At 38.7% G+C, this 24746-nt stretch overlaps 2 protein-coding genes across 9 annotated transcripts in view; one reads left to right on the top strand and one right to left on the bottom strand.

The window, feature by feature from the left end:
• The first annotated feature begins 91 nt into the window (after nucleotides 1-91).
• Nucleotides 92-19838, top strand: RAB3GAP1 (RAB3 GTPase activating protein catalytic subunit 1). Of its 3 annotated transcripts, XM_052674834.1 has the most exons (25): nucleotides 92-174; nucleotides 276-331; nucleotides 1553-1628; nucleotides 2566-2698; nucleotides 2954-3032; nucleotides 3392-3511; nucleotides 4064-4229; nucleotides 4961-5060; nucleotides 5958-6039; nucleotides 6815-6883; nucleotides 7540-7613; nucleotides 8119-8211; nucleotides 9589-9758; nucleotides 9873-9971; nucleotides 10171-10343; nucleotides 10956-11010; nucleotides 11308-11676; nucleotides 12711-12848; nucleotides 13852-14079; nucleotides 14183-14279; nucleotides 14369-14472; nucleotides 14559-14674; nucleotides 15648-15750; nucleotides 17266-17286; nucleotides 18632-19838. In XM_052674834.1, exons 1-25 carry the CDS (start codon nucleotides 157-159, stop codon nucleotides 18872-18874), a joined length of 2982 nt encoding a protein of 993 aa, XP_052530794.1. In that variant the 5' UTR covers nucleotides 92-156; the 3' UTR covers nucleotides 18875-19838. The 3 variants fall into 3 exon arrangements, 2 of the variants coding, with proteins under 2 accessions (XP_052530794.1, XP_052530796.1); XM_052674836.1 differs by lacking the exon at nucleotides 17266-17286; XR_008204639.1 differs by lacking the exons at nucleotides 15648-15750; nucleotides 17266-17286; nucleotides 18632-19838 and having other exon boundaries at nucleotides 14183-14266; nucleotides 14559-14579.
• Nucleotides 19839-20689: 851 nt separating this feature from the next.
• The window catches only part of ZRANB3 (zinc finger RANBP2-type containing 3), a 36763-nt gene continuing 32706 nt past the window's right edge, over nucleotides 20690-24746 (bottom strand). For all 6 annotated transcript variants that reach the window (XM_052674827.1, XM_052674828.1, XM_052674831.1 and 3 more), the window contains 4 exons: nucleotides 24576-24719; nucleotides 23326-23719; nucleotides 22144-22275; nucleotides 20690-21578 (listed from right to left, as the gene is read on the bottom strand). In XM_052674827.1, coding sequence (XP_052530787.1) covers nucleotides 21480-21578; nucleotides 22144-22275; nucleotides 23326-23719; nucleotides 24576-24719 — 769 coding nt within the window. In that variant the 3' untranslated portion in view covers nucleotides 20690-21479. The remainder of the gene's footprint in view (nucleotides 21579-22143; nucleotides 22276-23325; nucleotides 23720-24575; nucleotides 24720-24746) is intronic.

Genomic DNA, 24746 nt, shown 5'->3' with positions numbered 1-24746 from the left:
TCCCAGCAAGTCAGGAATTTATCCTGAAAAGAGGCCCCTCAGAGCGGGGAGAGTCTGACCTCATTCCTCCGTGAGGCGCCGTGCGGGGACGAGGCACCGTGTGAGGCAGCCGCCCCTTCCCGCCAGCCCTTGCGCGTGGGGCGGGCACAGCGCAAGATGGCGGCGGACAGCGAAGTGAGTGTTTGCTCATTCCTCCCGTCCCGTCGTGTTCACCCCGGTGCTCCCGGCCCGTGGCCGCCTCTCCGCTCACTGCTTCTCCCGCTCTCTCCCCACAGCCCGACTCGGAGGTGTTCGAGATCACGGACTTCACCACCGCCTCCGAGTGGGAGAGGTACGCGCTGCCGTTGGGCTGGGGCCGGCCCTGCTCCTCGCAGCTCCGGCGCCTCCTTACCTTCATTCCCCGGCCGGATTTCGGACTGCGTCGGGCGCGATTCGAGTTCCCAGCAACTCGGTGGCCTTGTTTTTGTTGTCAGCTGAACTGAAGCAGGCAGTCACGGAAGGTGCTGTTGTGCAGTGCTCAGATGAAGCGATTCCTGGGCGGTGCGGTTGCAGTAGGGCTGACAGTGCTCGGTTGCAGTGTATAAGAGGATCTAGGCCGGCTGTTTGTGAACCAGGTGGAAGATCAGGTTTAGCTGAGGATTACAGCGAACATCCATAAAGCCCATGTGTTGTAATGTAGCAGTTGAGTACTTGCCTTGTGGTTGAAGCCCTTCAAAGTTAGCAGAGCAGCATACGGAACAACATCAGGTGAAGGTTGCTCTGCATTCTTATGTATTATTCTTTAAAATTCTTTTTCCAGTGAGAATATCTGCAATAGAAAAAGACTTTAAGGTCTGTGTTTAAATTGAATTTAGATTACAGTTATGTGTCTAATGTAGTTTTTTTGTGGGTTTTTTTTTTTTTTTCCTGTAAATAGTGAAGCAGTGCTCTGTTTTGTTGCAGTACCAGACAAATGTATAACATCAGTCTCAGTTCTTCCAAATTCCATTGTCTTAATGCATGATCTGTATATTGATCTAAATTAAAGCCTGTGTTGGCCATAACTGGGATGTATTTTAATTTTAGCTGGTTGTGCTTGAAACCCTTTTTGCAAGCCAGTAATTGGGGGTTGGGGTATCGGGGAAGGGTGAGTAGGAGAGACAGAAAGCATGTTCCCCTATGTTAGAAATTACCTTTTTGGGAAAAAATGCTGCTTGAAGTATAACTGAAGTGCTCATCAGTGAAGCAGTTGGACTTGTGGATCCCCAGAGGTCTCTTCCAACTCCTATAGTTCTGTGGTTCTGTGGAAATGGGTGAGACTTTATAAACATTCAGTGCACGTTCATAACGGTTGCTAAAAATAAGGCTTATCAGGGATGTGAAACTAAAAGCACCGCTTTATTTGTACAAGGAAGCAGACTGTTTTTGTTGCAATCCCTGGTATGTTACTATTTTTTGCATTGTTTTAAAGGAATTCTCCAGCAGGACTACTTGTCTGCTTTTGGGAGTTGAATTACAACACAAGCTGAGCAAGCAATCAGGAAATATTAATACCTTTTTCCCTCCTTACTAGATTTATTTCAAAAATAGAAGAAGTGTTGAATGACTGGAAACTTATTGGGATTTCTTCAGGCAAACCTCTGGAAAAGGTCAGTTGGTCAGTTAGAGCTTCCACAGAGTGTTAGAAACTAGCAGTACCCATGGATGTGTTTATGTGTGTTCTCATTTACTTAAATGTGGCAGCTAATGATTTGTGTTAGGAATTTCACTTGTAAAACTGGCTATTGAACAAACAAGTGCTGTGAGGTTACTGGAATTCTGCCAGATAGACAATTTCCTTGATAAATTCCTTATGGGGGCTAGTGCTATGGTTTCTTTTCATTGCCTGTTTTCCATTTGGGAACATTGTTTTAGCTGCTCTCTATTCTCAATGAGCTTGTTTATTTACTTTGCCCTCCCCGGTGCATTTGGCGTGCCTCACGTACTGTGGCTGAGGTTTGCATTGTGTTACTTGTGATTCAGTACATCTCATAGAGAGACTTTCTATTTTTTTTCTCCAGAAGTCTAATTAGCAGCTTTCTGGTGGTGCTTCAGTCCTGTAAAACGTGTGGGAAATTAAGGGATTTATGGCTATCCTGCTTCCAGAGGAGTTCTTTAACTTAATTTTAGAGTACCAAGTATTAGGGATTAAAGCTTATGATATCTAGTGAACTAGTTGTCAACCATAGCTGTCAGTATTCCTGTATTTTGTTTTCTGTACTGGACTCTTGTTGTCTAGTGAGAAGAACTTCTTACAAAGAGTTTCACATGACTTCTAGTAGCAACTGTACAATTCTTTACGTTGCCTAATAATGCTGAAGACTTTTGTCCTTGAAATGAAAGTGATTAACGTGGATTTTAGCGTTCAGCTAACCTTAAGTGCTTTGAGAATTATCTTCATAGTAGACGGTGCCTAGCTGTAAAATAAAACTGCAGGAGGAGAAAAAAATGAACAAATATTACACTAAATTTATGTGATCAAGTAATAGCTTTGTTTGTTGTTCTTCATTTTTTCAATTGCTTTTGTTTGTTATTTTCAATCTACAGGGTGTATATACCACAGGAGTGTGGGAGGAGAAATCAGATGAAATTTCGTTTGCGGACTTCAAATTCTCAGTTACACATCATTATCTTGTACAAGAACCTGGTGACAGAGATGGGAGAGAAGAAGGTGTAGAAGGTAGCTGACAGTACTCTTTCATGCCTGAAATATGTCACAGGTGTTGTAAGACAAAAGACAATTTCAGAGTGTTGATTTCATAAGCGTTGATTTGCATCTTTGTGAAATGTTGGGGGATCTGATGGGTTGGACTTGATGTTTCTGATTTTTACTATGTCTTACAGTGAACAAATTGCTAAAGAAGTAAACTGTTAGTGTAAATGATGGATGCTGATGCTCTTACGTGTCCTTTTTTTTTTTTTTTTTTTTTTTCAGATGCCCTTCCCCTGCCTATGCAGGACTTGCTCTGCATGAACAATGACTTTCCTCCTAGAGCCCACTGTCTAGTAAGATGGTATGTATGCTGCCTTTCTTCTCTAATACGGAGAAGCATAGTGATAGTTTGTTTTTCAGTCTAATTACAGTTTTTACTAACTTTAGTAAGAAACTCAGGACTGGTACGCCTGAAAATCCTCATATGACTTCAGTAGTGTTTGAGCATTGTTGAATTAGTGTAGTGGTGAGATGATCTGCAGTACTGCGTTCCCAGTCAGATCTTGGCCTCTCTGAAAGAAGCGACACACAGCAAAATAAGAGTCATGTCCTGCTGGCAGGAATTAGATTATTCAGGTTGTAATATTCCTGACAATTCTGTGTTTGAGCTGGTTTATTGGAACACACAACTATGTTGTCTTTCCCTGCTCTTTCTTTAAGGTACGGCTTACGTGAGTTTGTGGTTATTGCTCCAGCTGCAAATAATGATGCGGTTCTTAGTGAATCGAAATGTAACCTCCTACTGAGTTCTGTTTCTATTGCATTGGGCAACACTGGCTGGTAGGTGAAAGCATGAACTTTTTAAAGGTGAAACTAGCGTGCTATTTATATAGTTCTTTATTTATTTAGGAAGAAGTATTTAGTTGTTAGTGAATTACATTGTGTTTCTTGCATTTGCACCATAATACTGTTACAAAAAGACTTTGTAAGTATCTTTCCACAGTAACTATATAAATATTGATTCAGTATGTTATTTATATTCATTGTTGTATGGAAACCTCAAAGGCTTATAAAACTGTTGCATGTTGTTGGGATAACTGGCATATGGAACACAACTTCTGAAAGATTTCTTCTGTGTGGTAACTGAATTTCTAGTAATTATGAGTAGCTTTTAGTAATTGGACTGAAAGCTAACAGGTCATTGAATCTTTGCATCTGTGTTTCTCATGACAATTTTTAGGCGTTCTCTTTAACGATGAAGTTAAGAATATTTTTCTGTGATTCATATTTAGCATTTTGAATTGTGTTCTCCTAAGAGAAATAGACTGTAAAAAATACGGTGTTTAAAAGGCTATGAGCTGGCAGAGATAATCCAAAGTGGGTGTTTTACAGTCAGGTGCCGTTGTTTGTGCAAATACATCAGAAATGGCGCCGTATGTATGTTGGAGAGTGCCAAGGTCCAGGAGTTCGAACTGACTTTGAAATGGTTCATCTTCGCAAAGTCCCCAGCCAGTATACTCACTTATCGGGATTACTGGATGTCTTCAAGTCCAAGATTGTAAGTGCATCTGCACATACATACCTGATACTAAGAATTATTATTCGGTCACCTGACTGCCATTCATTTGCTTCTGTCTTCTAGCGAGTTGTTGTGTAAATATCAGACTTACTGTCAATACCAACAGTGTCTTCCCAGATATTGTTGCTCTGTATCTAGTAGTACAAAATTAACAAGAGTTGTATAAATTCTCCACTGGCATATGAAGGCCAAATCTTTCTGATTTGCAGCCTACTTGCAACAACTCCCTTTTTCAATAGAGACAAGCTCTACGTGCTGTTTAAAAGGAGAGGGGAAGGTTGAGGTGCATGTTTGTTCTGATAGTTGTAGCTCCAGCACCCAACCTCCTATAAATAGTGAAGAGCAATATGATAGTAATCTGAGGGGCCTGGGTGGGCTTCTCCGGAGTGGTATGGCTGACTGCAACACTTGGCTGACCACCAACATTAGTCAGAATCTCATCAAAACACTGAAAAAGTCCTTACTGAAGACCTGTCATATTCTGTGTTAGTTACTTGTACGTTACCAGCTAAATAGAGCTTGTAAATGTTGCACGGGTTTTAGAATGTTTATATTCTTAGTTTTAGCACAAGCGTCTTGCTAAGCAGTGGCTTTACTGGTAATTCTTGGTAATTCATAAATTTGATGGAATGTATGGTAGTTTATATTAGAATTAAATTCTGTATGAGGATATTTTAAAGGATGTGCACTTAACAGTGGATGTTTTCAAGGGATGCCCGTTAACACCACTGCCTCCAGTGAGCATGGCTATTCGGCTTACGTATGTGCTTCAAGATTGGCAACAGTACTTCTGGCCGCAGCAGCCACCAGGTGGGAGTTTTGTGTCCATGTAATAGCCTGTCTTAAGATAAATGGCAAATGCAAAAGAAAACGCTTCTGTATCTTGCCAGAGGAATTAAAGGCTGTGATGAGCTAACGAGTTCGAAGCTCTGAAGATAGGACTGTGGCTTATGTTTGTGACAGTTGTTTTTTATTAGTATTAGACAAACTGTGGTATGTCTAGAACCGTAGTATTTGTTTGGAGAGAAGAGGATAACTGTCCATAGATCTGTAAAGAATTCTGCCCTGAATTCCACGCAGAACCTGCTGGATTCCTGTTTTATAGATGTTACTACTTCGCAAGAGTACTGGTCAGTTATTTCAATAAAAAGATTGATTTTAATGCTTTGCTGTTTATTAACAACAGGAAGAGGAGAAAATCTTGTGTGGACTTTGCTTGAGGTAGAACTTTGGATTATTTTGTTGTTATTAAGCGAAGGAGTTAATTCTTTTATGTAGCAAAAACTGCTGATCAAGCACTCTTGTTGAGGGGAGAGGTGAGGAAAAATAACGGTATCTGAGGTACACATGTGAGGCTTGAAAAGTTTGCACCAGTAATGCTACTTAGAAAAAAAGTCCTAGATGCTTACTTAAGAGCTCACTATGTGATACTGTGTGCGTCCTTGGCGGTCGATCTTGAGTTACAAGGATTTATTCTTACCAGAACAAATTGTTTTGATTATCTGGTTGCAACATTACTTCCTAGTTTCGATTGGAAGCAACTACTTTGGCTATGTGCTAGGACTGTGTTTTCATACCTCTGTCACCTAACTATTCAGTTATTTTCTGATCAGCCAACACATTGCAGTCTTACTGTGAAAATGGCATGATACGGTTTTTCAAAAACCCCATGAATTCTGTATGGGAAATGTGTTGATTTATGTTCAGATATAGATGCTCTAGTTGGAGGAGAAGTTGGAGGCCTTGAATTTGGGAAGTTACCATTTGGTGCCTGTGAGGATCCTATTAGGTAAGATAAAAGTTGAAAAACCTGTTGGTTTTTTTTTGGGGGGGTGTGGGTTTGTTGTTTTTTTTTTTTTTTGACTTTGCTTAATGGAGGACTTTAAGGTATGTCATTTGAGCTTTGCTGTCCTATACTGACTGTGTCAGTAGCAGAATGCTATATTATCCAAATCTGATAGCAAGTAACACAACTTGTAAGTGATATAATGGTATTAGAATTGCAGCTCATAAATGTTCCATCGTAAACTTACAGAGTACTTAGTTTGTTCCTGAAACTGTTATGTTGGAACACGTTAACTGGAGAAAACTTTAAAAATCATATGCTTTCATTCAGTATTCTTTCATTCAACATGTGGACTTGATCATTTTTTTTACTGTCACATTTGTAGAAGACTTTACATGAGAGAGTCTATTAACTGAGTTGTTACAATACTTCTGATGTCTTATTCTGAATACCCCATCACTACTCAGCAAATCAAAGGGTCATTTAATGTATTAGACAGTATCAAAGCAGTAGGCAAGTTATGTAGGTTTTTCTTTCTGTAGTGGGGTACCATTACAGAGGATAATGCACAATCTCTGCTTTTATGGAGAGGAGTGGAGAAAGGGACCTGTGTGCCAGCTGCCAGTAAGGCTGAGTGCAGTGCTGGGTGATGGAAACTTGTTGGAAATATGCACAGTTCTGTGCTTAGCTGCAAAACCCATGCAGGCATTTAAGCATAAACAGTCATGTGAGTCAAGATCTTGCGGTTGATAGACACTTGTATCTTGTTCTGTTTCAGTGAGCTCCATCTAGCCACTACGTGGCCTCACCTAACAGAAGGTGTGATTGTTGACAATGATGTCTATTCGTAAGTATTTTGTCTGAATTGCAAGTATCTGGATGTGTCCTCTCCACTTGTTAACTGCTGCATTTAAGTGACATTAGGACTCTGTATGTGGCTTTTTGTGGAGTGCTAAGATCTTCTGATAGAATGTCTGCTCTGGAAAAAATATTTTTGAAGTGCATTTCTGTGTGAGAAAATGTTATGCTGTGAGCTCAACAGAATGTGCATCTTGGGGCATACTGCCATGCTAACCTTACAAGTTTTGTGTATTGCATTTTTTCTTGAAAGGAGGATAGCAAGATTTAGAATAAGGAAAGCATTAGGAGCTCAGTGATTGACATCCCTCTTTCTAAAGAGGAAGAACAATGTGCACTTGTACATCAGAAAGGAAGAAAAGACTTGTGGTCTACTGTTTTAAGTAATGCAAAAATAATTTTTCAACATCAGTAGATTTCAAAAGATGATTTTACTTAAAGTTGAGCTGAGTCGTTCTTTTGATTTTTATTCCTGTCATATGTCTGTAAAAACGAACTCTTGCTTACATTTTAGAATGTTTTTCATATTCCTCTGTATAATTAGGTCTATATTACAGCTTCACAACTATGAAATTTTATTTAAGAATTTAGTGCTCATCTCTTGTATACCTGTGGTTATGGAATTAAACTTTTTTTTTTTTCTAGTGATCTAGATCCTATTCAAGCACCACAGTGGTCTGTAAGAGTCAGAAAAGCAGATAATCCTCAGTGTCTTTTGGGTAAGACATCACAATTTTGTATCTTCTTTTATTGCTTTTAAGCTGTTTAGAAATTAGAATTGAATGATTGATTTCCCGATGACCTGGTTCCTCACTCCCCTGATTTCTTTGAGTGTACTGTATTTTGGACTTCTTTTTCCAAGAACACAAGCTTTGCAAATAGTTTCTTATAGGTTAGTCTATGTGTGCCATTAACTTCAGTGCTGTTCTTACTTATTCAGGTTCCAGAGAGTAAATGTTTATTGTGCATGTTCTGTTCTGCTGTACAATTGCACCTTGCTTCAGGTGAGGTCTGGTGCTGTGGAGTGGTGGCTGATAGGTGTCTAGCAGTGCATTTTCTGATACTTCAGTTACCTGGTTTAAGGATATTTTGTGCTTTGGAAGAGATTATTGTGTTCATTCAGAAAAAGACAAAGTTGTCATCAGAAAAAAAGAGGAAGTTATCAAGAATTGTTTGATTCAGTGAGACTTCAATCTAGTTGTTCAGAAACTGTTTCTCTTACAGGTGACTTTCTTAATGAATTCTTCAAGCTTTGTCGTCGGAAGGAGTCAACTGATGAAATACTGGGAAGGTCTGCATTTGAAGAGGATGGAAAAGGTAAAGCTAAAATCTTGTTCACTTATGTTTTTGATAGTTATTCGTTTCACAAATCTGACCTTTCCTGCCACTTCTCTTGACTTCAGATTCAGCAGTATTTTATATTTTTTACCTTCAGGCATTTTCTGGAACACTTCCACAAATTTGGGTAATGTTTAATATGAATACTTAACATGAATTGGCAATTTCAGCTCTTGAAGGGTCAGAGGGCAAATTCCAATGCTATATTTTTAATTAAACGAGAAAGAAAATGAGACTTTCCTTTTGACTGCTTACGTAGAAGACTTGGTGTTGAGCAAGCATTAAACAGATTCATCTGCATTATTTTCTGTATTTTTATACTCACTACTTTCTGTTTTTTGAAATACTGTGTTATGTGCTTTTAAACAGCCAAATAAGAGTGATATCTGTTTGAAAGTCTTTGATCTCCTTTCCACTTCAAAGGCCTATGTTACTGAGAGAGAAATGAAATGAAGCTAAAACCAAAATTGTTACACCAATAGGTCAAGCATTATCCCAACAGTGTGGGGATACTGGCATTTTTCTGATGCCCTTGTCCCTTTCTTTCAATTCTCTTACTTTGCATGTTGAATGTATTTTGAAGGAGCTCAAAAACAAAAGAAAAAGAGCTAGCTAGTTAGCTTTAAAAGGTGTTGGACTGTAGAGTAAAATCATAGAGTCATAGAATGGCCTTGAACGGGTCTCCAACCAGCAGATCAGGCTGCCCAGAGCCACATTCATCCTACTTCTATTGCTTGACATAATCTCTTCAGCCCTCCCATAGCTCTTGTTTCCTTAAAATGTCTGCCAAGATGAGGTTTTCCAGGCTAATAATTCACTGAAATTTGTTTTTACACTTTTAAACAATATTAATTCATTGGTTTTGGAGTTGACCAGCTACAGCTTTGTCTGGAAAATATCTTTTGATTTGAGGAGTTTAACAGAAGAATCCAAAACAAAATAGTGCACAGATTGTCTAATCTAAAGCTCCAGCATAAACTTGCATGTTCTGTTACCTACAGTTTACTCAATTTTACCATGTGTAAGTGGGCTCCTCAGCAGGTGGTTTTTTTTTTTTGCTGATACTCTGCCTGTCATTATCTGCAACTATGCAGTACTTGCAGTAGATGGCAGGCACTACCTACAGTCTTATCTTCATTCAGAAAAAAGTAAATTAAAGGTGGTTGGTCTGCGACTCCTTTGTGACTCCTGGTTCTGCTATATAACTGTGACCAAGAATTTGTATCAAGGATCAAACATTGATAGCATGAGGGTATAGCCTAGGTTAATAGGGTTAAAATTCAGTGCAAGAAGTACAGATTGATTACAGCAGGTAGACTTTGAGTTGATTTTGTTCTTTTCTTTTTTCTGTTGCAGAGGTTGCTGATATCACTCATGCTTTGTCGAAGCTCACTGAGCCAGCGCCTGTCCCAATTCATAAACTATCTGTCACAAATATGGTTCACAGTGCAAAGAAAAAGATTCGCAAGCACAGAGGTGTAGATGAATCACCTTTGAACAATGAAGTTTTGAACACTATTCTTCTGGTAAGTGAGCAGAATTAACTTAAAGAAAAAAATGCTTCTGATGTCAATTTCATTATTTGAATTGCATTGATCCACTCCTTGAAACAGCCTAAGTTTAAATGTTATTTCTTCAAGTTCTTATTTCCTGATGCTGTTGACAAACTGGCAGAGGGATATGAAAGCAGGGCTAGCTCTTCAGCAGGAAGCAATCCTCCTCCAGAGAACGAAGATTACGTAAGTTGTACCAACTGATACTTGACAGAGGGAAGACAGGGAGGGAACACGATCTCTAGTGCATGTTAATACAGACTTTGTTGTGACCTTCTGTTTTATAATTGGTGAATTGGAAAGATACACAGAATGCACAGATTGTATGGTTTTGGTGAAAATGCCATTGGTTCTGTATTCCTGCTTTCTTTTATTTCTTATATAGAATCTCTTCAGTCAGTTTAAATCTGCTCCTTCTGATAGTCTGACATACAAATTAGCTTTATGTCTTTGTATGATAAACTTCTACCATGGAGGAGTAAAAGGAGTGGCACATCTTTGGCAAGAGTTTGTGTTAGAAATGCGCTACAGATGGGAGAACAACTACCTTATTCCAGGGTAAGATTGATTTATTTAATTGCAAATGCTGCCTGCTGCTTTTATTATCTTTCCTTCCTAAAATACGAAAGGAGAGCGAGTAGGGAAAGAATCTGCACACTCTGTTAAACTTGAGACATCTGAAGGAAGCTCCAGTTAAAGAGCATTCCACTGTTTGGAGGAAAAAGAAGCTTATGCAAATGCTTAGCTTCCAAATTATCAGATAAAAATGAAGGAGCTGTTATAGAGCAAAATACCTTTGTTTTGTGGTGTAGTTCCACCACTTTTCTAAGGGAGCTGTTCCCAGTTCCTGTTGGCGTAGTTGCCTTTTCAGGCAGATGATGCTGTCTCAGCTATCATTCAAATACAAAACTGACCAGGGAATGCAGAATCTGTCTGCTTTATACTGCTACACTTGATCTCTGAGCTTCAAAAAGGAAGTAAATGTAGTTTAAATTCTGTGCTTGTTCAGTCACTACTTGTCTGCTGGGACTACAAAAGAGCTGCATAGTGGAACAGGTGGGGGTGGGTTTGTTGTGGGTATCTGCCTCTTTCCTGGATTTCAGGTGATTTAAGACCATGTGTGTGTGAAAAGTTCATAATTGGTAATAGTTAACTTCTACCTTTTGTTAGATTAGCTAATGGCCCTCCAGATCTGAGATGCTGTTTACTGCATCAGAAGCTTCAGGTAAATATCCCAAATTTCAGAATGATTTTTCTCCTAGAGAAACAATCCAAGTCATAACCATTGTTATTTAAATACGTTGGTTTTTTATAGATTTAGTTAGGCTTGTATCACTTGGTCTGGATCTCCATTCCTTGGCAAAATCTTTGTTATAGTACCAGTTCAATGGGATTAATGTCTTTTGGAATCGTAAGAGATTTTTGGTAATTCTTCATGTTTCTCTGTGATGTTAATTTCTGTAAAAGAAGTAATTGCTAAACACTTTTCCCCCCCTTCCCCCCCCCCCATATAACTTGTTAGATGTTAAACTGTTGCATTGAAAGAAAGAAAGCAAGAGATGAGGGGAAAAGGGGGAGCGTGTCAGATCGTTCACCTGGTGGTTCTTCTGGTGATACTGGAAAAGGAGCAGACCACTCTGGAGATTACCTGAAGGAGACTGATAAAGAAGTTGGAAAGTCTTGGGAATCGTGGAGTGACAGTGAAGAGGAATTTTTTGAATGTCTAAGTGACACAGAAGATCTGAAAGGAAATGGACAGGATAATGGAAAAAAAGGAGCAAAAGAAGGCAGCAAAGAGCCTGTAAACCTGAAACCAGAAGGCCGCCTGCATCCTCATGGGAAGCTGACACTGCTGCATCCAGGAGAGCCTCTCTACATTCCCATAACACAGGTTAGATAGCCAGAACTGAGCCACATGTGCAGTGTGACTCTCGTGCAGTACCGTTCATTCTCAGGATTGTGAAGTTGCATGTAGTTTGCAGGTTATTTATTTGGACCTAAAACAGAGGAATGGCTATGTCTTAAGAGTGGATTTTCAATATTTTATAACTTGGTGAAGGTGTTTAAAGTGAAATCTTGCATGCTTTTACCAAATTTAATTCAAAACACATTTCTTTCATTTGAAATGAAAACTAAGCTGTCTTGTCTACCTCACGCTCTGTTTTTTTCCTTATTTCCAATTCCTAAGGCATCTTCCATTCCCTCCCTATTTTTTTCCTTATGTTTCTGTGGTGTGACACATTTAAGACTCCATATGTTTGGTCATCTGAGCTGATAGTAATTTCCACCAGATGGACCAGAGTACTGGATCAGTTTTGCTGTTGCTTCTTGTCTTTTTGAGACGCACTGAGAAATATTTCAGAAGGCCATAGTCATCAGCTTAGGACCTCACTATCTAGAGCAGATTTCCCCCAGTGAACTGGAAACCTTATTTGATTTTCTTGTAGAGGGGTGAAATAGGAAACAGTGGTGTCAGAAGAAGTAATGTAAATTCAGCCACACGTGAATACAGTGGTTTTCATTTGAGAGAAATTCACCTATCTGATGTTGCTTCACATGGGTAAAAAGAACAAGCAGAGAGCAGTGAGGCAGAATGTCATCAGTTAATTACATGCTGACAGCATCAGTGGCAAAAATCCTGCATTTCTTTACCACAGTGGGTCTAAGCAGAACAGTATCAGTCAAACATCAGACTTAATCTGTTGTTTTTTGTATACTGAAGTGTTTCTTAGGTAGTGTTTGTTTTGTTTGTTAGCGTCCTTTTCAGATGCACAGTTTCAGGTTAAACAGTTTAAGCCAAAGAAACTTATTGTTATTTCCTTAAAGTAGAAATTGAGTACTGAGGGAGCTGTCAGCCACTTCTTCCTTAATGAGGGCTAAGATGAGGAGAAACTATCTGTGAACTTGCCTTTTTCTGTCTCGCAGGAGCCAGCACCCATGACTGAGGATTTGCTGGAGGAACAGTCTGAGGTTCTGGCAAAACTTGGGACCTCAGCAGAAGGTGCACATCTTCGAGCACGCATGCAGAGTGCCTGCTTGCTCTCAGATATGGAGTCTTTTAAGGTATACTACTTGAAAAATTCCACGAGCCTGCTTTTGTCTTCATCAAATTATTCTTCTTGCATGTGTTGAACAGTTTTTAAGGGTTTTATAATGAGTCTTTTTCCTTAGACAGAACAGTTTCAAAATAGTTTAAAGTTGAAATTAAAAGCCCATTGATAAAACTGCTTAAAGCCTTCAGGATCTGTGGCTATCCAGTCTATTGCACTGTAGTGTTCTGCTGAATTCGTACGGTGTTGGATTTGTGTGACTTTCTTCAGGAGATTAAAAAAACAAAAAACAAAACAAACAAACAAACAAAAAACCCCAAACGATGGCATTTTAGTTGATAAACTGGAAATTAAAAATCAGGATAGCTTTTATAAAAGAGGGAGGATATTTATTTTAGGATCCTTTTTGAAGGAAGAAGAAAAGGAACTTCTGTAGTTAGAAGACAGAAGGTCATTGCTGGAAGCGTGTTCATGCAGCCTACTGATTCTTTCTTTCATTTCTGTCTTGTATAAGCTTATGCACTGTGGCTCTGAGCAGTGGTTGGTGACCCTGCCCACAGTAGAGGGGGTTGAAACTAGATGATCTTTGAGGTACTTTTTCAACCCAGGCTATTCTATGATTCTATGATAAAAACTTGTGAAAATTTAATATTTCTTGCATTTATGAAGTACCAGGTGAAGCCTGACTTCACAGTATGACTTTGAGTTTGCCTGCAGTAATGTGTGAATCTCCTGTTTTTTTTGTGGGGGGCGTAAGAGGAAGGTTTCTTTTTGTTGATGGTGTGGTTTCCACATACATTCCTCCTCACACCCTACTCCACTGTTTTGCTTTGCATTTGCTTTTTTGCCCTCACCCAGGTCTCTTTTCTAGCATAAATTTTGCTGACTATGAACAAAATTCCCTGACTTTCTTGTTCATAGCCTGTGGTGTGCCCTCAAAACTATACTGCCTTCCTACCCAGTTATACTTTTACAGGATTCTGTGAAGTACAAATTTAATGTCATCTTCATTCCAGGCAGCCAATCCTGGCTGTTGTCTGGAGGATTTTGTGAGGTGGTACTCTCCTCGGGATTACATTGAAGAGGAAGTGGTTGATGAAAAGGGAAATGTGGTAATTAAAGGTGAGCTGAGCGCCCGAATGAAGATCCCCAGCAACATGTGGGTGGAGGCCTGGGAGACAGCAAAACCAGTCCCAGCACGGAGGCAGAAGAGACTCTTCGATGACACTAGAGAAGCAGAGAAGGTAACAATTCTGTGGCTAGTGATGGCTGCTTATCTTTTGAACTTAACCTTAACTGTGAGAAGCAGTTCTGATCGTTAATGTATTAATTTTTCTGTTGTCAAAGGTACTTCACTACCTTGCTGTTCAGAAACCAGCTGACCTTGCACGGCATCTCCTGCCTTGCATCATCCATGCAGCCGTACTCAAGGTAAAGGAAGAAGGTAAATAATGTTTAATAAATTATTATGGTATTTTAGGTTGAACACTAATGCAATAATGAGAACTTGTTTGGTTCTCTTCCTCCTAACAGAAGTACTAGAAGATATATCTTCAGTCAAGAAGATTATTAAACAGATAATATCCCATTCCAGTAAAGTTCTACGATTTCCAAATCCGGAGGACAAGAAGCTAGAAGTAAGACTTCTATGTTAGTTTGTGATGGAAACTTGATAGACTTGTTTGTGGGAGTGCTAAGAATAAATCTTTTCATTAAACTACAGGAAATTATTGCTCAGATTATGAGTGTGGAAGCTATCATTGCCAGGGCCAGGTCTTTGAAGGCAAAATTTGGAGTAGAGAAATGTGAAAATGAGGAGGAGAAGGAAGATCTCCAAAGGTGACTGATTTTGTGTATTTATTTGCTTATTTAATTCCCTCTAGTTGTTTTGGTTTTTTTCCTCTGATGCTCTTTCTTTAGTAATGTCAAAATTTAGGACACATGGAAGTGATGATAATACAGGAATACTAAAGAGTCATATTTAACATGATGTATTTAATTTGGTGTCCCTGTCCCTATGCTACCCAGGGGTGGGCACCTTGTATGCCCATCTGAGTAACCATGTCTTTAAAACATGTGATATCTACTATTTTGATGGGATTTATTTTCTGTTGGTACTGGAAATGTGACATTTTTGTGTAAGTAAAAGGTGTATGCAATCAACTTTTGTTGCAATTTATGTTAAAATTAGAAGGACGAGGAATTTCATGCTTTCTACAACTAATATGGAATGAATTGCTGCCCAAAGTTATACTTCCTTATTGTAGTTTCCCTAGTAATTCTAAATGTCAGTAAGACATATAAATAAAAAGTGACAAGGCATGTTTCAGTGTTGTCACTACCTGCTGTCGGATTTACTTTCTGCTTAAGCTGACTAAGGTGTAACATGCTTTAAAAGAAATAAGTAGTTCTTACTGCTCTAGGTGATGGTTTAACCCCAGTGGGTAGCTCAGGACCATCATACTGCCCTCTCCCTCATCTTCTTCAAAAACATAGGAGGAGAAAATACAATGGAAAAAATGTTGTGGCTCGAGATAAGGACAGGGAGATCATTCACCAGTTAGTGTCATAGCTTAGTGTGAAAGAATGAGCGATAGGGCAGGAGGCAATCACAGAAGGCCAAGGGGTGGAGAGGAAGTGTTACTCTGAAATGAAATTTTTTTCCTTAATTTTTTGGAACAGAGAATTCAGAGTTAGCCCCTAGTGCTAATTCTGTTAGATGGAGACCCCCTCATGGGAAGCAATTGTATTTTTAGATGAGAAAGCAGAACAAGCAAAAATTCTTTTTTCTTTTTAATTGTTTGTATCACAGATTTGTGAACTGTCTCCTGGAGCAGCCAGAAGTGTCTGTTCTTGGTGCAGGAAGAGGACCTGCTGGCAGCGTTATTCACAAACTGTTTGTGAATGCTCAGAGGGTAAGAGAGTTCTTGACTGCTGCTCTGAGGCCTCAAACCATTTGAATGCAATAAGCTAACATATGCTGGCTGTTTATATTGTCTACATATATCCACCTATTTTTATAAATGTGACTGCATTTTTGGGTGGTTCTTTTTTTTTTTTTGTGATGTTCAACATAATTTTAGCTACAACAGTATCCCACCAAGAGTAGGTGACCTGTGATGTGAAACTTGAAAGGAAGTTGAGTAGATAGAGCTGTCGTTAATGTTTGATTTACTTTGAATTATAACACTAATGCAATTATGGCACAAATTTCTGCTTCAGTGAAGTTGTGTAACATATGCAACATTGCAGAAAGAACTGTTGGGTGTGATGATGGTTTTACATGGAATGCAGAGAAGCATGCCATAACATTAAATACTTCTTAGACTGAGGCTTATATTCAAAAACTTTCTGGTATGGAAACTTATGTGCTTACGAAAAGTGTCAGTTCTCTCAACTCTGTTTTTGCTTTATTTACTGCCCGTGTCGTGTCTGTTTTCTTGAAATCTTTCCCCATTTTGTATTTTTTATAAATAATGCCTTTTTCCTTAAGCAGTTTTTTTTTTAATAACTGGCTTGGTAAGTACTGATTTCCAAAGTTCTTGGACTGCAGTCAGCCTACAGCTGACTGAAATTTCAATTTCAACTATCTGTAGCATCAAATAATCTAAATAAAATTTAACTGCCGTGATAATAACAAGGTGACATAATGTTGCAGAAATCTTAAAGCCTGAAACCGTGTTTAGAGATCACTGCTGGGAAAAAAAAGTGATTTGGAATTAAGCACTTCTGAGGTGTGGATGCCTTAATAATAATCTGTAATATTTTGCAACTCGGTGTAAAAAGGACCATTCTGAAAACAGGCCACAGTTATTCTGATAAATAAAAATTGAAACATTTGTTTTACCCTTAAGAGAACTTTAGTCTAGTGAAAGTTGTGTTGCAAATCTCAACATGCAGGAGCCAGCTTAACTGAGAAGAATTTCTCTTAAATCTTAAGATTATGCCCTATAAAGGTACGCAAATGTATGCACTTCTTTTTAAATCATGTATTTTGTTTTAGAAGTTGAATTTCTAACGTTAACAAGTAAAAATACATGTAATTTCTACAGTTTAGTTTAGTAGCTTACAGCCACTTCCCACTAGCTGCAGGTCACTGCTAAGACTTCTTAGTGGGATGGGAGTTAACTTGCTGCAGGAAAGCATGTTTAATCTACCATTCATTAGTCTGGTAGAGAGTTGTCTGGGAATTATAAGTTGAATGACTTTATTATTCATTACCTTTTGAATCTGGACTCTTCTCTGGGTTGTGTAAAATGTCTTCTTTTCAAACTTTCTCAGGGAAAATATGATAGCAAGTGCATGCTCTTAGAAGTAGAGTGCATGATGTCTCTTAAACCTACAGTCTCCTTCTAGCCTCTTGTTAGTCATCTCTGACTTGCCTTTGTTTCTATCTTTCATCACTGGTTCTTTTCTCATCCCTTTTCAAGCTGACTGAATCTTCTGATGAGGTAACCAACTTTGTCCCTCATTTCCCACTCATCTTCCTTAGCTGCATAGAGTTGAAGCTTTTGGTAGATAGAGTACAGCCTGATGTGGTTGGTACTGTAGTTCCAGAGCATAAAAATAATATTGTGTTTCCAGAATGGTTTTTCCTCATTTGCAGACTTTCTTTTAGAGCCTATTGGGAAGTGAAAATGAAGACAAATTTAAAATATAAAACTAAAAACAAGAATAAAAAATGCAAACTTTTCTTCAGGTGAATACTAATACTCACTGATGCTGAAATATGTGGCCTGCCTTTTATATTTTTCTCAGTTGCTGTCACTATTTTCTTGCCTATTAAACAGCCAGTTGCTTTGGGGGAAGGTAATGATTTATATAGTATACTGTGTGGATGTCACGATCCAGCTACTACCAAAACTATTGAGATAGCAAAGCTTACTAAAGCTACTGAAACTTTTGGACAAAAGTATAGAGGTGTTCTAAGAGGGAGAACTAGAGTAACTGAAGAAGTATAGCAAAGAGAACATCCTGTCTGCTTTCCTTGAACTGTTTTTGGACATACAAATGCCACTTGTCCCTGGTGACTGACCGTGTCAAAGGCTGCAGAGCCAGGCAGAACTGGGTTCCTGCTCTTGGGGGCTGGATGGGTAAGAGCTGGAAGCAGAGAGAGGGGATAGGTCATTCTGGGGGTTCTTCTGTGATGTTCCTAGTCTTTAGTTAAGGAGTTCAGTACCCTGTTAGGCTATTGGAGAGTGTGTGAGTGCATGTGTGTGTGTGCGTGTCTGTCAAACCATCTGAGGAACAGCCAGGAAGTTGGCAGAAATGGCAGAAGTATGCTATTCCTTTCAATATGCAGTTGTAGTGTTGCTGCTTACTGGCAGGGAGTAGAGATAGAGATGGCCCAGTGTTGTTTGCTCTGTGATGTAACCTTAGCAAGCCTCTCTTTGGTCATGGAGAGTACACTGAAGTTACATGTTGAATTTCAAAGGCAAGTGACTTTTTGTCAAGGCTCAGTGGTGGCACTGGTTACTTCTACAACAAGGGTGGCTTGACCAAATGCGCATAGCAGTGAAGAGCTGAGGCTAGTTTCATGACTGAGAAAGGGTAGTTTTGTGTGGTGAAAACCTTATTTCATGCTTTCCAAAACCCAAGGAGCTTACCATCCACAAAGGTTCTTCCATTTGATTGTGTGCAGTTTATTTCTTGACATCCCATTAGTGTCTTGTGCATATACGTAAAGCCTTCTGATATTTATCATTGCCGATCTTCCTCTTCTCTTACAAATTCTTTTCTGAATTCTAGTTGCAAGGAACAGCCTGCCCTGTAGTTACACTTCTGCTTTTATTTAAGATTTCTGCAGTGCCGCCTCTTGATGAAGAACTGAGGAGATCAGGTTCAGCAGATGAGCGAAGACTCAACACGGGCTCCATGTCAGACTTCCCCCCGCCCACAGGCCGGGAGATCATCCTGCGCACAACCGTCCCCCGTCCTGCACCTTATTCTAAACCGCTGCCCCAGCGGATGTACAGCGTGCTTACAAAAGAAGACTTTCGACTTGCAGGTGCCTTTTCAGCAGACACAACTTTCTTCTGATGTAACCGTAGCTGTGTTACCTTGTGTGTCTTCACAAGTAGAATGTTACTCATTTTCCTTCAGGGAAGTTAACGCTTACAGATCTACCAGCTTGTGGGGAGGAGAAAATAAGGTTGTGGTTAGTGGCAGGGAGTGATAGTCCCAAGGACAGACCTCAGCTGGGATCTGAGAAGAATGACTCCAAGTGCTCCATCTTGGAGGGCTGGAGAGGCGGCAGCAGTGGTTTTGCTCTTCTTTGGGGAAGAAAGTTTATTTAGCCATCCCCCTCTGTCCAAATGGAGCACATGTTTTTGCATTGGCTTGTTTAATTATGGATGTTAATGGGCTACACTCAAATACTTCATGTTCAAGGTTATGCAGACTGTCCAGCTTTACAGTTCTTAATCAGACTCGATAAAGTGATATTAGCCTACTTAAATTGATGTGTAGACATTAATTTGTATTTATTGCTAATCACAAATGTTGAGCTCAGTATTTTTTCGGTTAATCTGTAAGTTGCAAATACTTCTAAAATACCTTTCATTTTATTTAAAGTGCACAACACATTCTAGTTCTTGCCTAACTCTCCTAGCCTTGCACCAGTCATCTGAAAAAAGGTCTTGTCTTTGGGATAAGAGCTACTATAATCCTATTAGCATTAAGCCTAATCAGTTTTAGATGCTTTTTATCCTTCCCTGCATGCAAGGGCCAAAGCTGTATGTAAATTACATGTACAGAGGTTTTAAACCAAAGTGAAGCTTACAGTAGAGACCATTTAAATGCATACTGTCTTTGATCTGATCTGATAAACTAACCCCATTGAATATCATGCAAACACTATGACTTGTATGTGCCAATGTTGCTTTACAGTGATCTTACTGTGTTTTAATCAGAATGAGCAGGTCAGTTACATTACAAAATTAAATGTAAAAACTATGGTATTGTTGACATTACTCAATAAATTTAAATTTACTGGTTCTAAGAACTTTTCAGGTTGGAGTGTTTGTTTTCTTTTAAATCGAAATACTACTTAAATGTCATACTTTCATAGCTTGATATAGAAACAAACTTGTTTGTGACTAGATCACGTGTAAAAAGTTCCTTCTATCTCAAATACTTCTCTCTGATAGACATGCATCAAGTAAAAATGTGTTACGGATGTTTTGTGTAGTTTTTTGTTTGTTTGTTTTTAGAGAAAATCTTTCCCTAGAACTTTGTCCCATAGGCTTTGTGTTTTATGAGGCAAATGCCTTTGTTAAATAGAAGACAAAGGCCAATTCAACTGTTGCTCAACTGTCCAACTTTGTAAGTAATTAGTTGCACTAGACTAATTACTGAATAAGTTTGATTACTTACCACTTCCTGGTATTCTTGCTTTCCTCCTCTCCTGCTATGCTTTCTTAGTGATTTTTACTTTATACCTGCAGCCTCCTGTATAGGTTGAATAAGCTTGAAAACCCTTCATTTAGCCAGCAGTCAGGCTTTTACTGGTGCTTGATCTTTCAACTGTGTGACTGGCTGCTTCACTTTGGCATTCTCAGACAACGTGAGTGCTGTAACATTTTCTGTCAGCTGCTTAAAGGTGTTTGGATCTGCTGGAAAAGTCCAGTAGTTATAGTTTATAGAAGACAGTATATTTGCAACAGTACCTATCTTCATCTTTACCTGAGAAAAGCTGTGTGTAAAACATTAGGCATTTTCTCATAAGGATATCTAATGAAAGTATTTCAGTGTATTTTAATTAAATATGCCTGGAATTGTAGAGAACAAAATACTTTTAGAAAAAATTATCTGTAGTGATAACATAAAAGGGGCAGAGGAAAGGCACTAAAGCAGTAAGATGATGCTGATTTATTTGAAGTAACCGTAAAGAAAGCTACTTAAACAGTGCAAAATAACCATTAGCTCTGCAATTTAGGTAAAGAGAATATGGCTCTAGCATTTCCCAAGAATTACCTTGGATGAGACAAGGAAAAATGGATATTATTTCTCATGAACAAACCTTAAATGCTAGCTGTTTTAAACAGATATTTCAATAAACATGAACTAAAAGTGCCCAGATCTTTTACACCAAGTCAAATGAAGCTATCAGGCCTTTCATAGCCCTTTCCCAGGCTATTGCTAACTTTTACATGCAGTTATAAGACAGTTTTAGAAGAAACACATCACCTGCCTTGTAGTCAGGAGAGCAGAGCCTGTATTTTCTCCAATACCTTTGATTGAGTGAACAAAGGGAACAATTATAACTAAGATAGCTTCTTAGTCCTTAATAACCCACTACAACTGAGCATTGCAAGATTAACATGAATTTCAGCAGCATTGCACTGCAATTCTTGCAGTTGTAAATGAACTAATATGAAAATTGCAGTACTTCAAAACTGCACTAAGGTTATACATAGAAATTCAGCTTTAAACTGCAGGGCCATAAAAACCATAATCATGATTGAGTTCTTTCCATGCATTCATCCAAGGCCCTCTGGGAAAAAATTTAAAAAAAAAAAAAAAAAAAAAAAAATCAGTATTTTTAATGATTTCTTGTTTTCTCTAACAGTACAAAAGACTGTTTTTTAAAGTGCATGAGGAAAACTATGCAACTATAGTTATAATGTAACTGATCATACTTATTTTACTTCTTCACAAAAAACTGTGTGATATCACAACCATACTTTGTAGCTAAAGAGTGTCTCTTCCTCTGACTTCTTTCCTTGGCCTGTTCTGCAGTTCTCTGGAAAAGAGAAAGGTAAGTCTGGTCAGAAAACAGACTTACATGACAACTAGCTGGAAAACACTAGGCTATACCTTTAGGTTTCAACCTAATTTTGCAGCAGATGACAAATAAAATGCAAATGTTTATTAAGGTGACATTTTCCCATTTGCGAGTAAATGGTTTAATGCTGCCTTTCAAATTCACTGGTGCCTTCCTGCAAGGAGAAGAGTAGTGCCATGCCACAGACAAGGCAGCATAGAGACACTTGTATTAGTTGAGTACAGACTCAATGGGTAACATCAGGTATTTCTTACTAAAGCTTTTTGGTTATTTCCCACCAGTTGCTTCTTTCCACAGGCATAGTACCTTGGTGTTGTCTATTACTTATAAGGTATACAGGCTAATTACTGATTTTTACTGTACATATAATAGCACAATCTCAGTAACCTATGAATCAGTTTTAGTCTCTTCTGTCAGTGAAAACCTGTAGTTTGCTACAAGTCACATTCCCAGTACCAGGATGTGCCAGGACAGGAGCTGTTTTCAGCCGCCAGAGGGCGATATTTGAGTGTACCACACTGACCTCTTTGTGACAGACCGTACACAGAGTCTGAAGGTTCCCCAGGGAGCACTGTCCTCCTCCGCTGTAAACAGGCCTGATGTGATCCACCTGCCAGAACTGACCTTCTGTTGGGTTTGTTATAATTTCATTCAACTGCAGGAAAAGGGCAAGACAATGGAAACCTTAGATATTTTCCTCCTGAGCTACATCTTCGTTCTACAGACAGAACAACAAAACTGAGCAAAGCAGCTATTTATATTATTTATACCAATGTTTATGATAGGAGAAAGTGTTAGCATGTTTGTTACTCCCAGTGGACAAGCAAACAACTATTGTTTTAGTTGGCACAGTTCTACCTAGTCTGCAGCATGCAACAGTATCAAAGTAAAGCAGAAGGAAAGGTTATTTTCTTGATCAGTAAATTTGTCTTCAATGTCATTTTATCAAGTGCTGCAGTTCACTCAGAAGGTTGTAAGATACCCACACTGCATGACTTGGTCTCAAGTCTTTTAGATTTGTGTCGACTTATTTTTAAAAGCCACAAAAAAACAAAGGTGATCTCATGCATACAACCAACAGAAGAACTGGCCGATGATCTTTTCTTTTGCAAGTTTTAAGTGTGTCTTCAGACTTTATAATAAAAATATAGAACCAGCAACTTCTGAAGTAGAATTTCAACTTCACAACAAGACAAAAAAAAAAAAAAATGTATTCTTATCTTGGAACTAAAATACTGCTTTGTATATGGATATTCTCCCTGTTCCATTGCCTTCGAGTCTGCAAAAAAGCGATTAATCTGGGAAGAATGGGAGTAGTTCTTCATATGCTCTGAGGTTATGGCGAGGGAAGCTGTGACAGCTGGCTTTTGTTAAGCTACTAACCAACATTCTGTGAAGTAGCAATAATCTGGTATTATTTACTATATCCATTCCTCAATTCTGTTTCATAACCACATTTCAATTTAAATCAGCTACAACATTTACATCCCTAAAAATCAGAGTTCTGATGCCAGTCCTATTTAGATACCAAAAACATTGCTTGTCTTTGAAGACAGATGAAGACAAGGATTTTGTTGTTTATTTTCTTTTTTTACGGTCTTCTATCTTATGCCTGCAAGTACACCATTTTGGTTTCTCTCAACTACCTCCTACACTACTATGGGAATACACAGACCAGCAGAAAACACTTAAACAGTGCTGTTACCTGCCCAACTGGAAGATGAGACATCCACGAGCTCTCCAGAAGCTTCTTACGCTGAGTCTTAGGTGCATCTCTGATGTTAAGATAGAGCTCTTGGGCATTCTGATGACAAAACTGGCAAACACCATGCTCAATTTCAAACACCTTAGTCCTGAGGTAGCCTTGACTAGAACGAATTGAAAATTCCTCCTGGCAGGAAAGAGTGCAGAACCGTGTGTCCCAGGCAGGGGCCTGGCAGCTTTGGTCAAGCTGAGCTGTTGGCTGCTGACAGTGGAGACAAAGCGGGTTTCCTTCACCATCCAGGGCTTGCAAATAGCCTTTGGGTAGGGAGGAGTTTTGAACTTCAGTCCAATTGGAGGGAAGAACAGAAGGACTTTTTCCACTCTCCAAAAACAACCTGTTTACAGAGATCAAAGTAGAACTAGCAAAGCGGGTATTCAACACTACAATTTTTGCTTCATACATTGTATATTTCCATTAGATATCTTTCATGCTCTAGAATACCAATTTTAATCAAAAGATCATCTCAGTCAGGTTAGTATCTGCATAGTGCAATCGTCTACTTGGTTTATGTTTCAATTTAAACAGTGTATGACAATACAAAGGAGATTTTTCCTTTGCATATCTTACTGCATTTACACACACACATTGAATTACTACCCTAAAATAATGCTGCATTTATAAGTGTTAGCTTGTGTCAGGTATGTACCCATACTCCCAGACTAATGTTTCAACCCCTTTTGTAATGGGAGTAAAATGTCAGAGGAAAACATCCTGCCTTCTCTCTGCAACTTTCACAGCTTCTTAACAATTTCCTACTCTAAACAAGATTTGCTTCCAGCCAAGAACTACTTGTCTGATAGAGAAGGGTATTTTCCAACCAAAATTTTTGTATTTTCTGCCCTATTCTAAATTAGAGGCAGAATGGAAGAAAATTTTCTCTCCTATTTGTAGTCAACTTCACAAGTAAGCTCAAGCTAACGTTGTTGCTTCCTTAACCACTTTGTGTAACTTTTCTTGTTTCATCTTGTTGCTCTGTTAACTAGTAGCTATGTCATCACGCAACAAAACTGTTAATAGCTCATTAGCTATTTCAGCAAGTTTCTTTCCTATAACTTACCTATTACTATGGTTCAACAAGGTAAATATAACTTTGCTATCTTAAAAAAAAAAAAAAAAAAAAAAAAAAAAAAAAAAAGTCTATGAAGAAACAGCTTCATCGCTTTGTTTTTTTTGCATTAAACTCAACTTACTTTGTGGAATGACCTGGTTGTGCCATAGAAGCTTTTTCATTCCTCAAACAAGCTCTACTTTCTTTAGTGATGAGGCGCACGCTGCCCCCACTGCTGCTTGCTCTGCTAAGTGAGGCTGCTGCTACATCCTCCTTGGTCACATACCTAAAAAAACCAACAGTTTTGACAGAT

The sequence above is a fragment of the Tympanuchus pallidicinctus genome, unplaced genomic scaffold, assembly GCF_026119805.1.
Source record: "Tympanuchus pallidicinctus isolate F22 unplaced genomic scaffold, pur_lepc_1.0 scaffold15, whole genome shotgun sequence".
Classification (NCBI taxonomy): domain Eukaryota; kingdom Metazoa; phylum Chordata; class Aves; order Galliformes; family Phasianidae; genus Tympanuchus; species Tympanuchus pallidicinctus.
The sequence above is the reverse complement of the archived record's forward strand: the minus strand, read 5'-3'. Positions and strand labels throughout refer to the sequence as shown.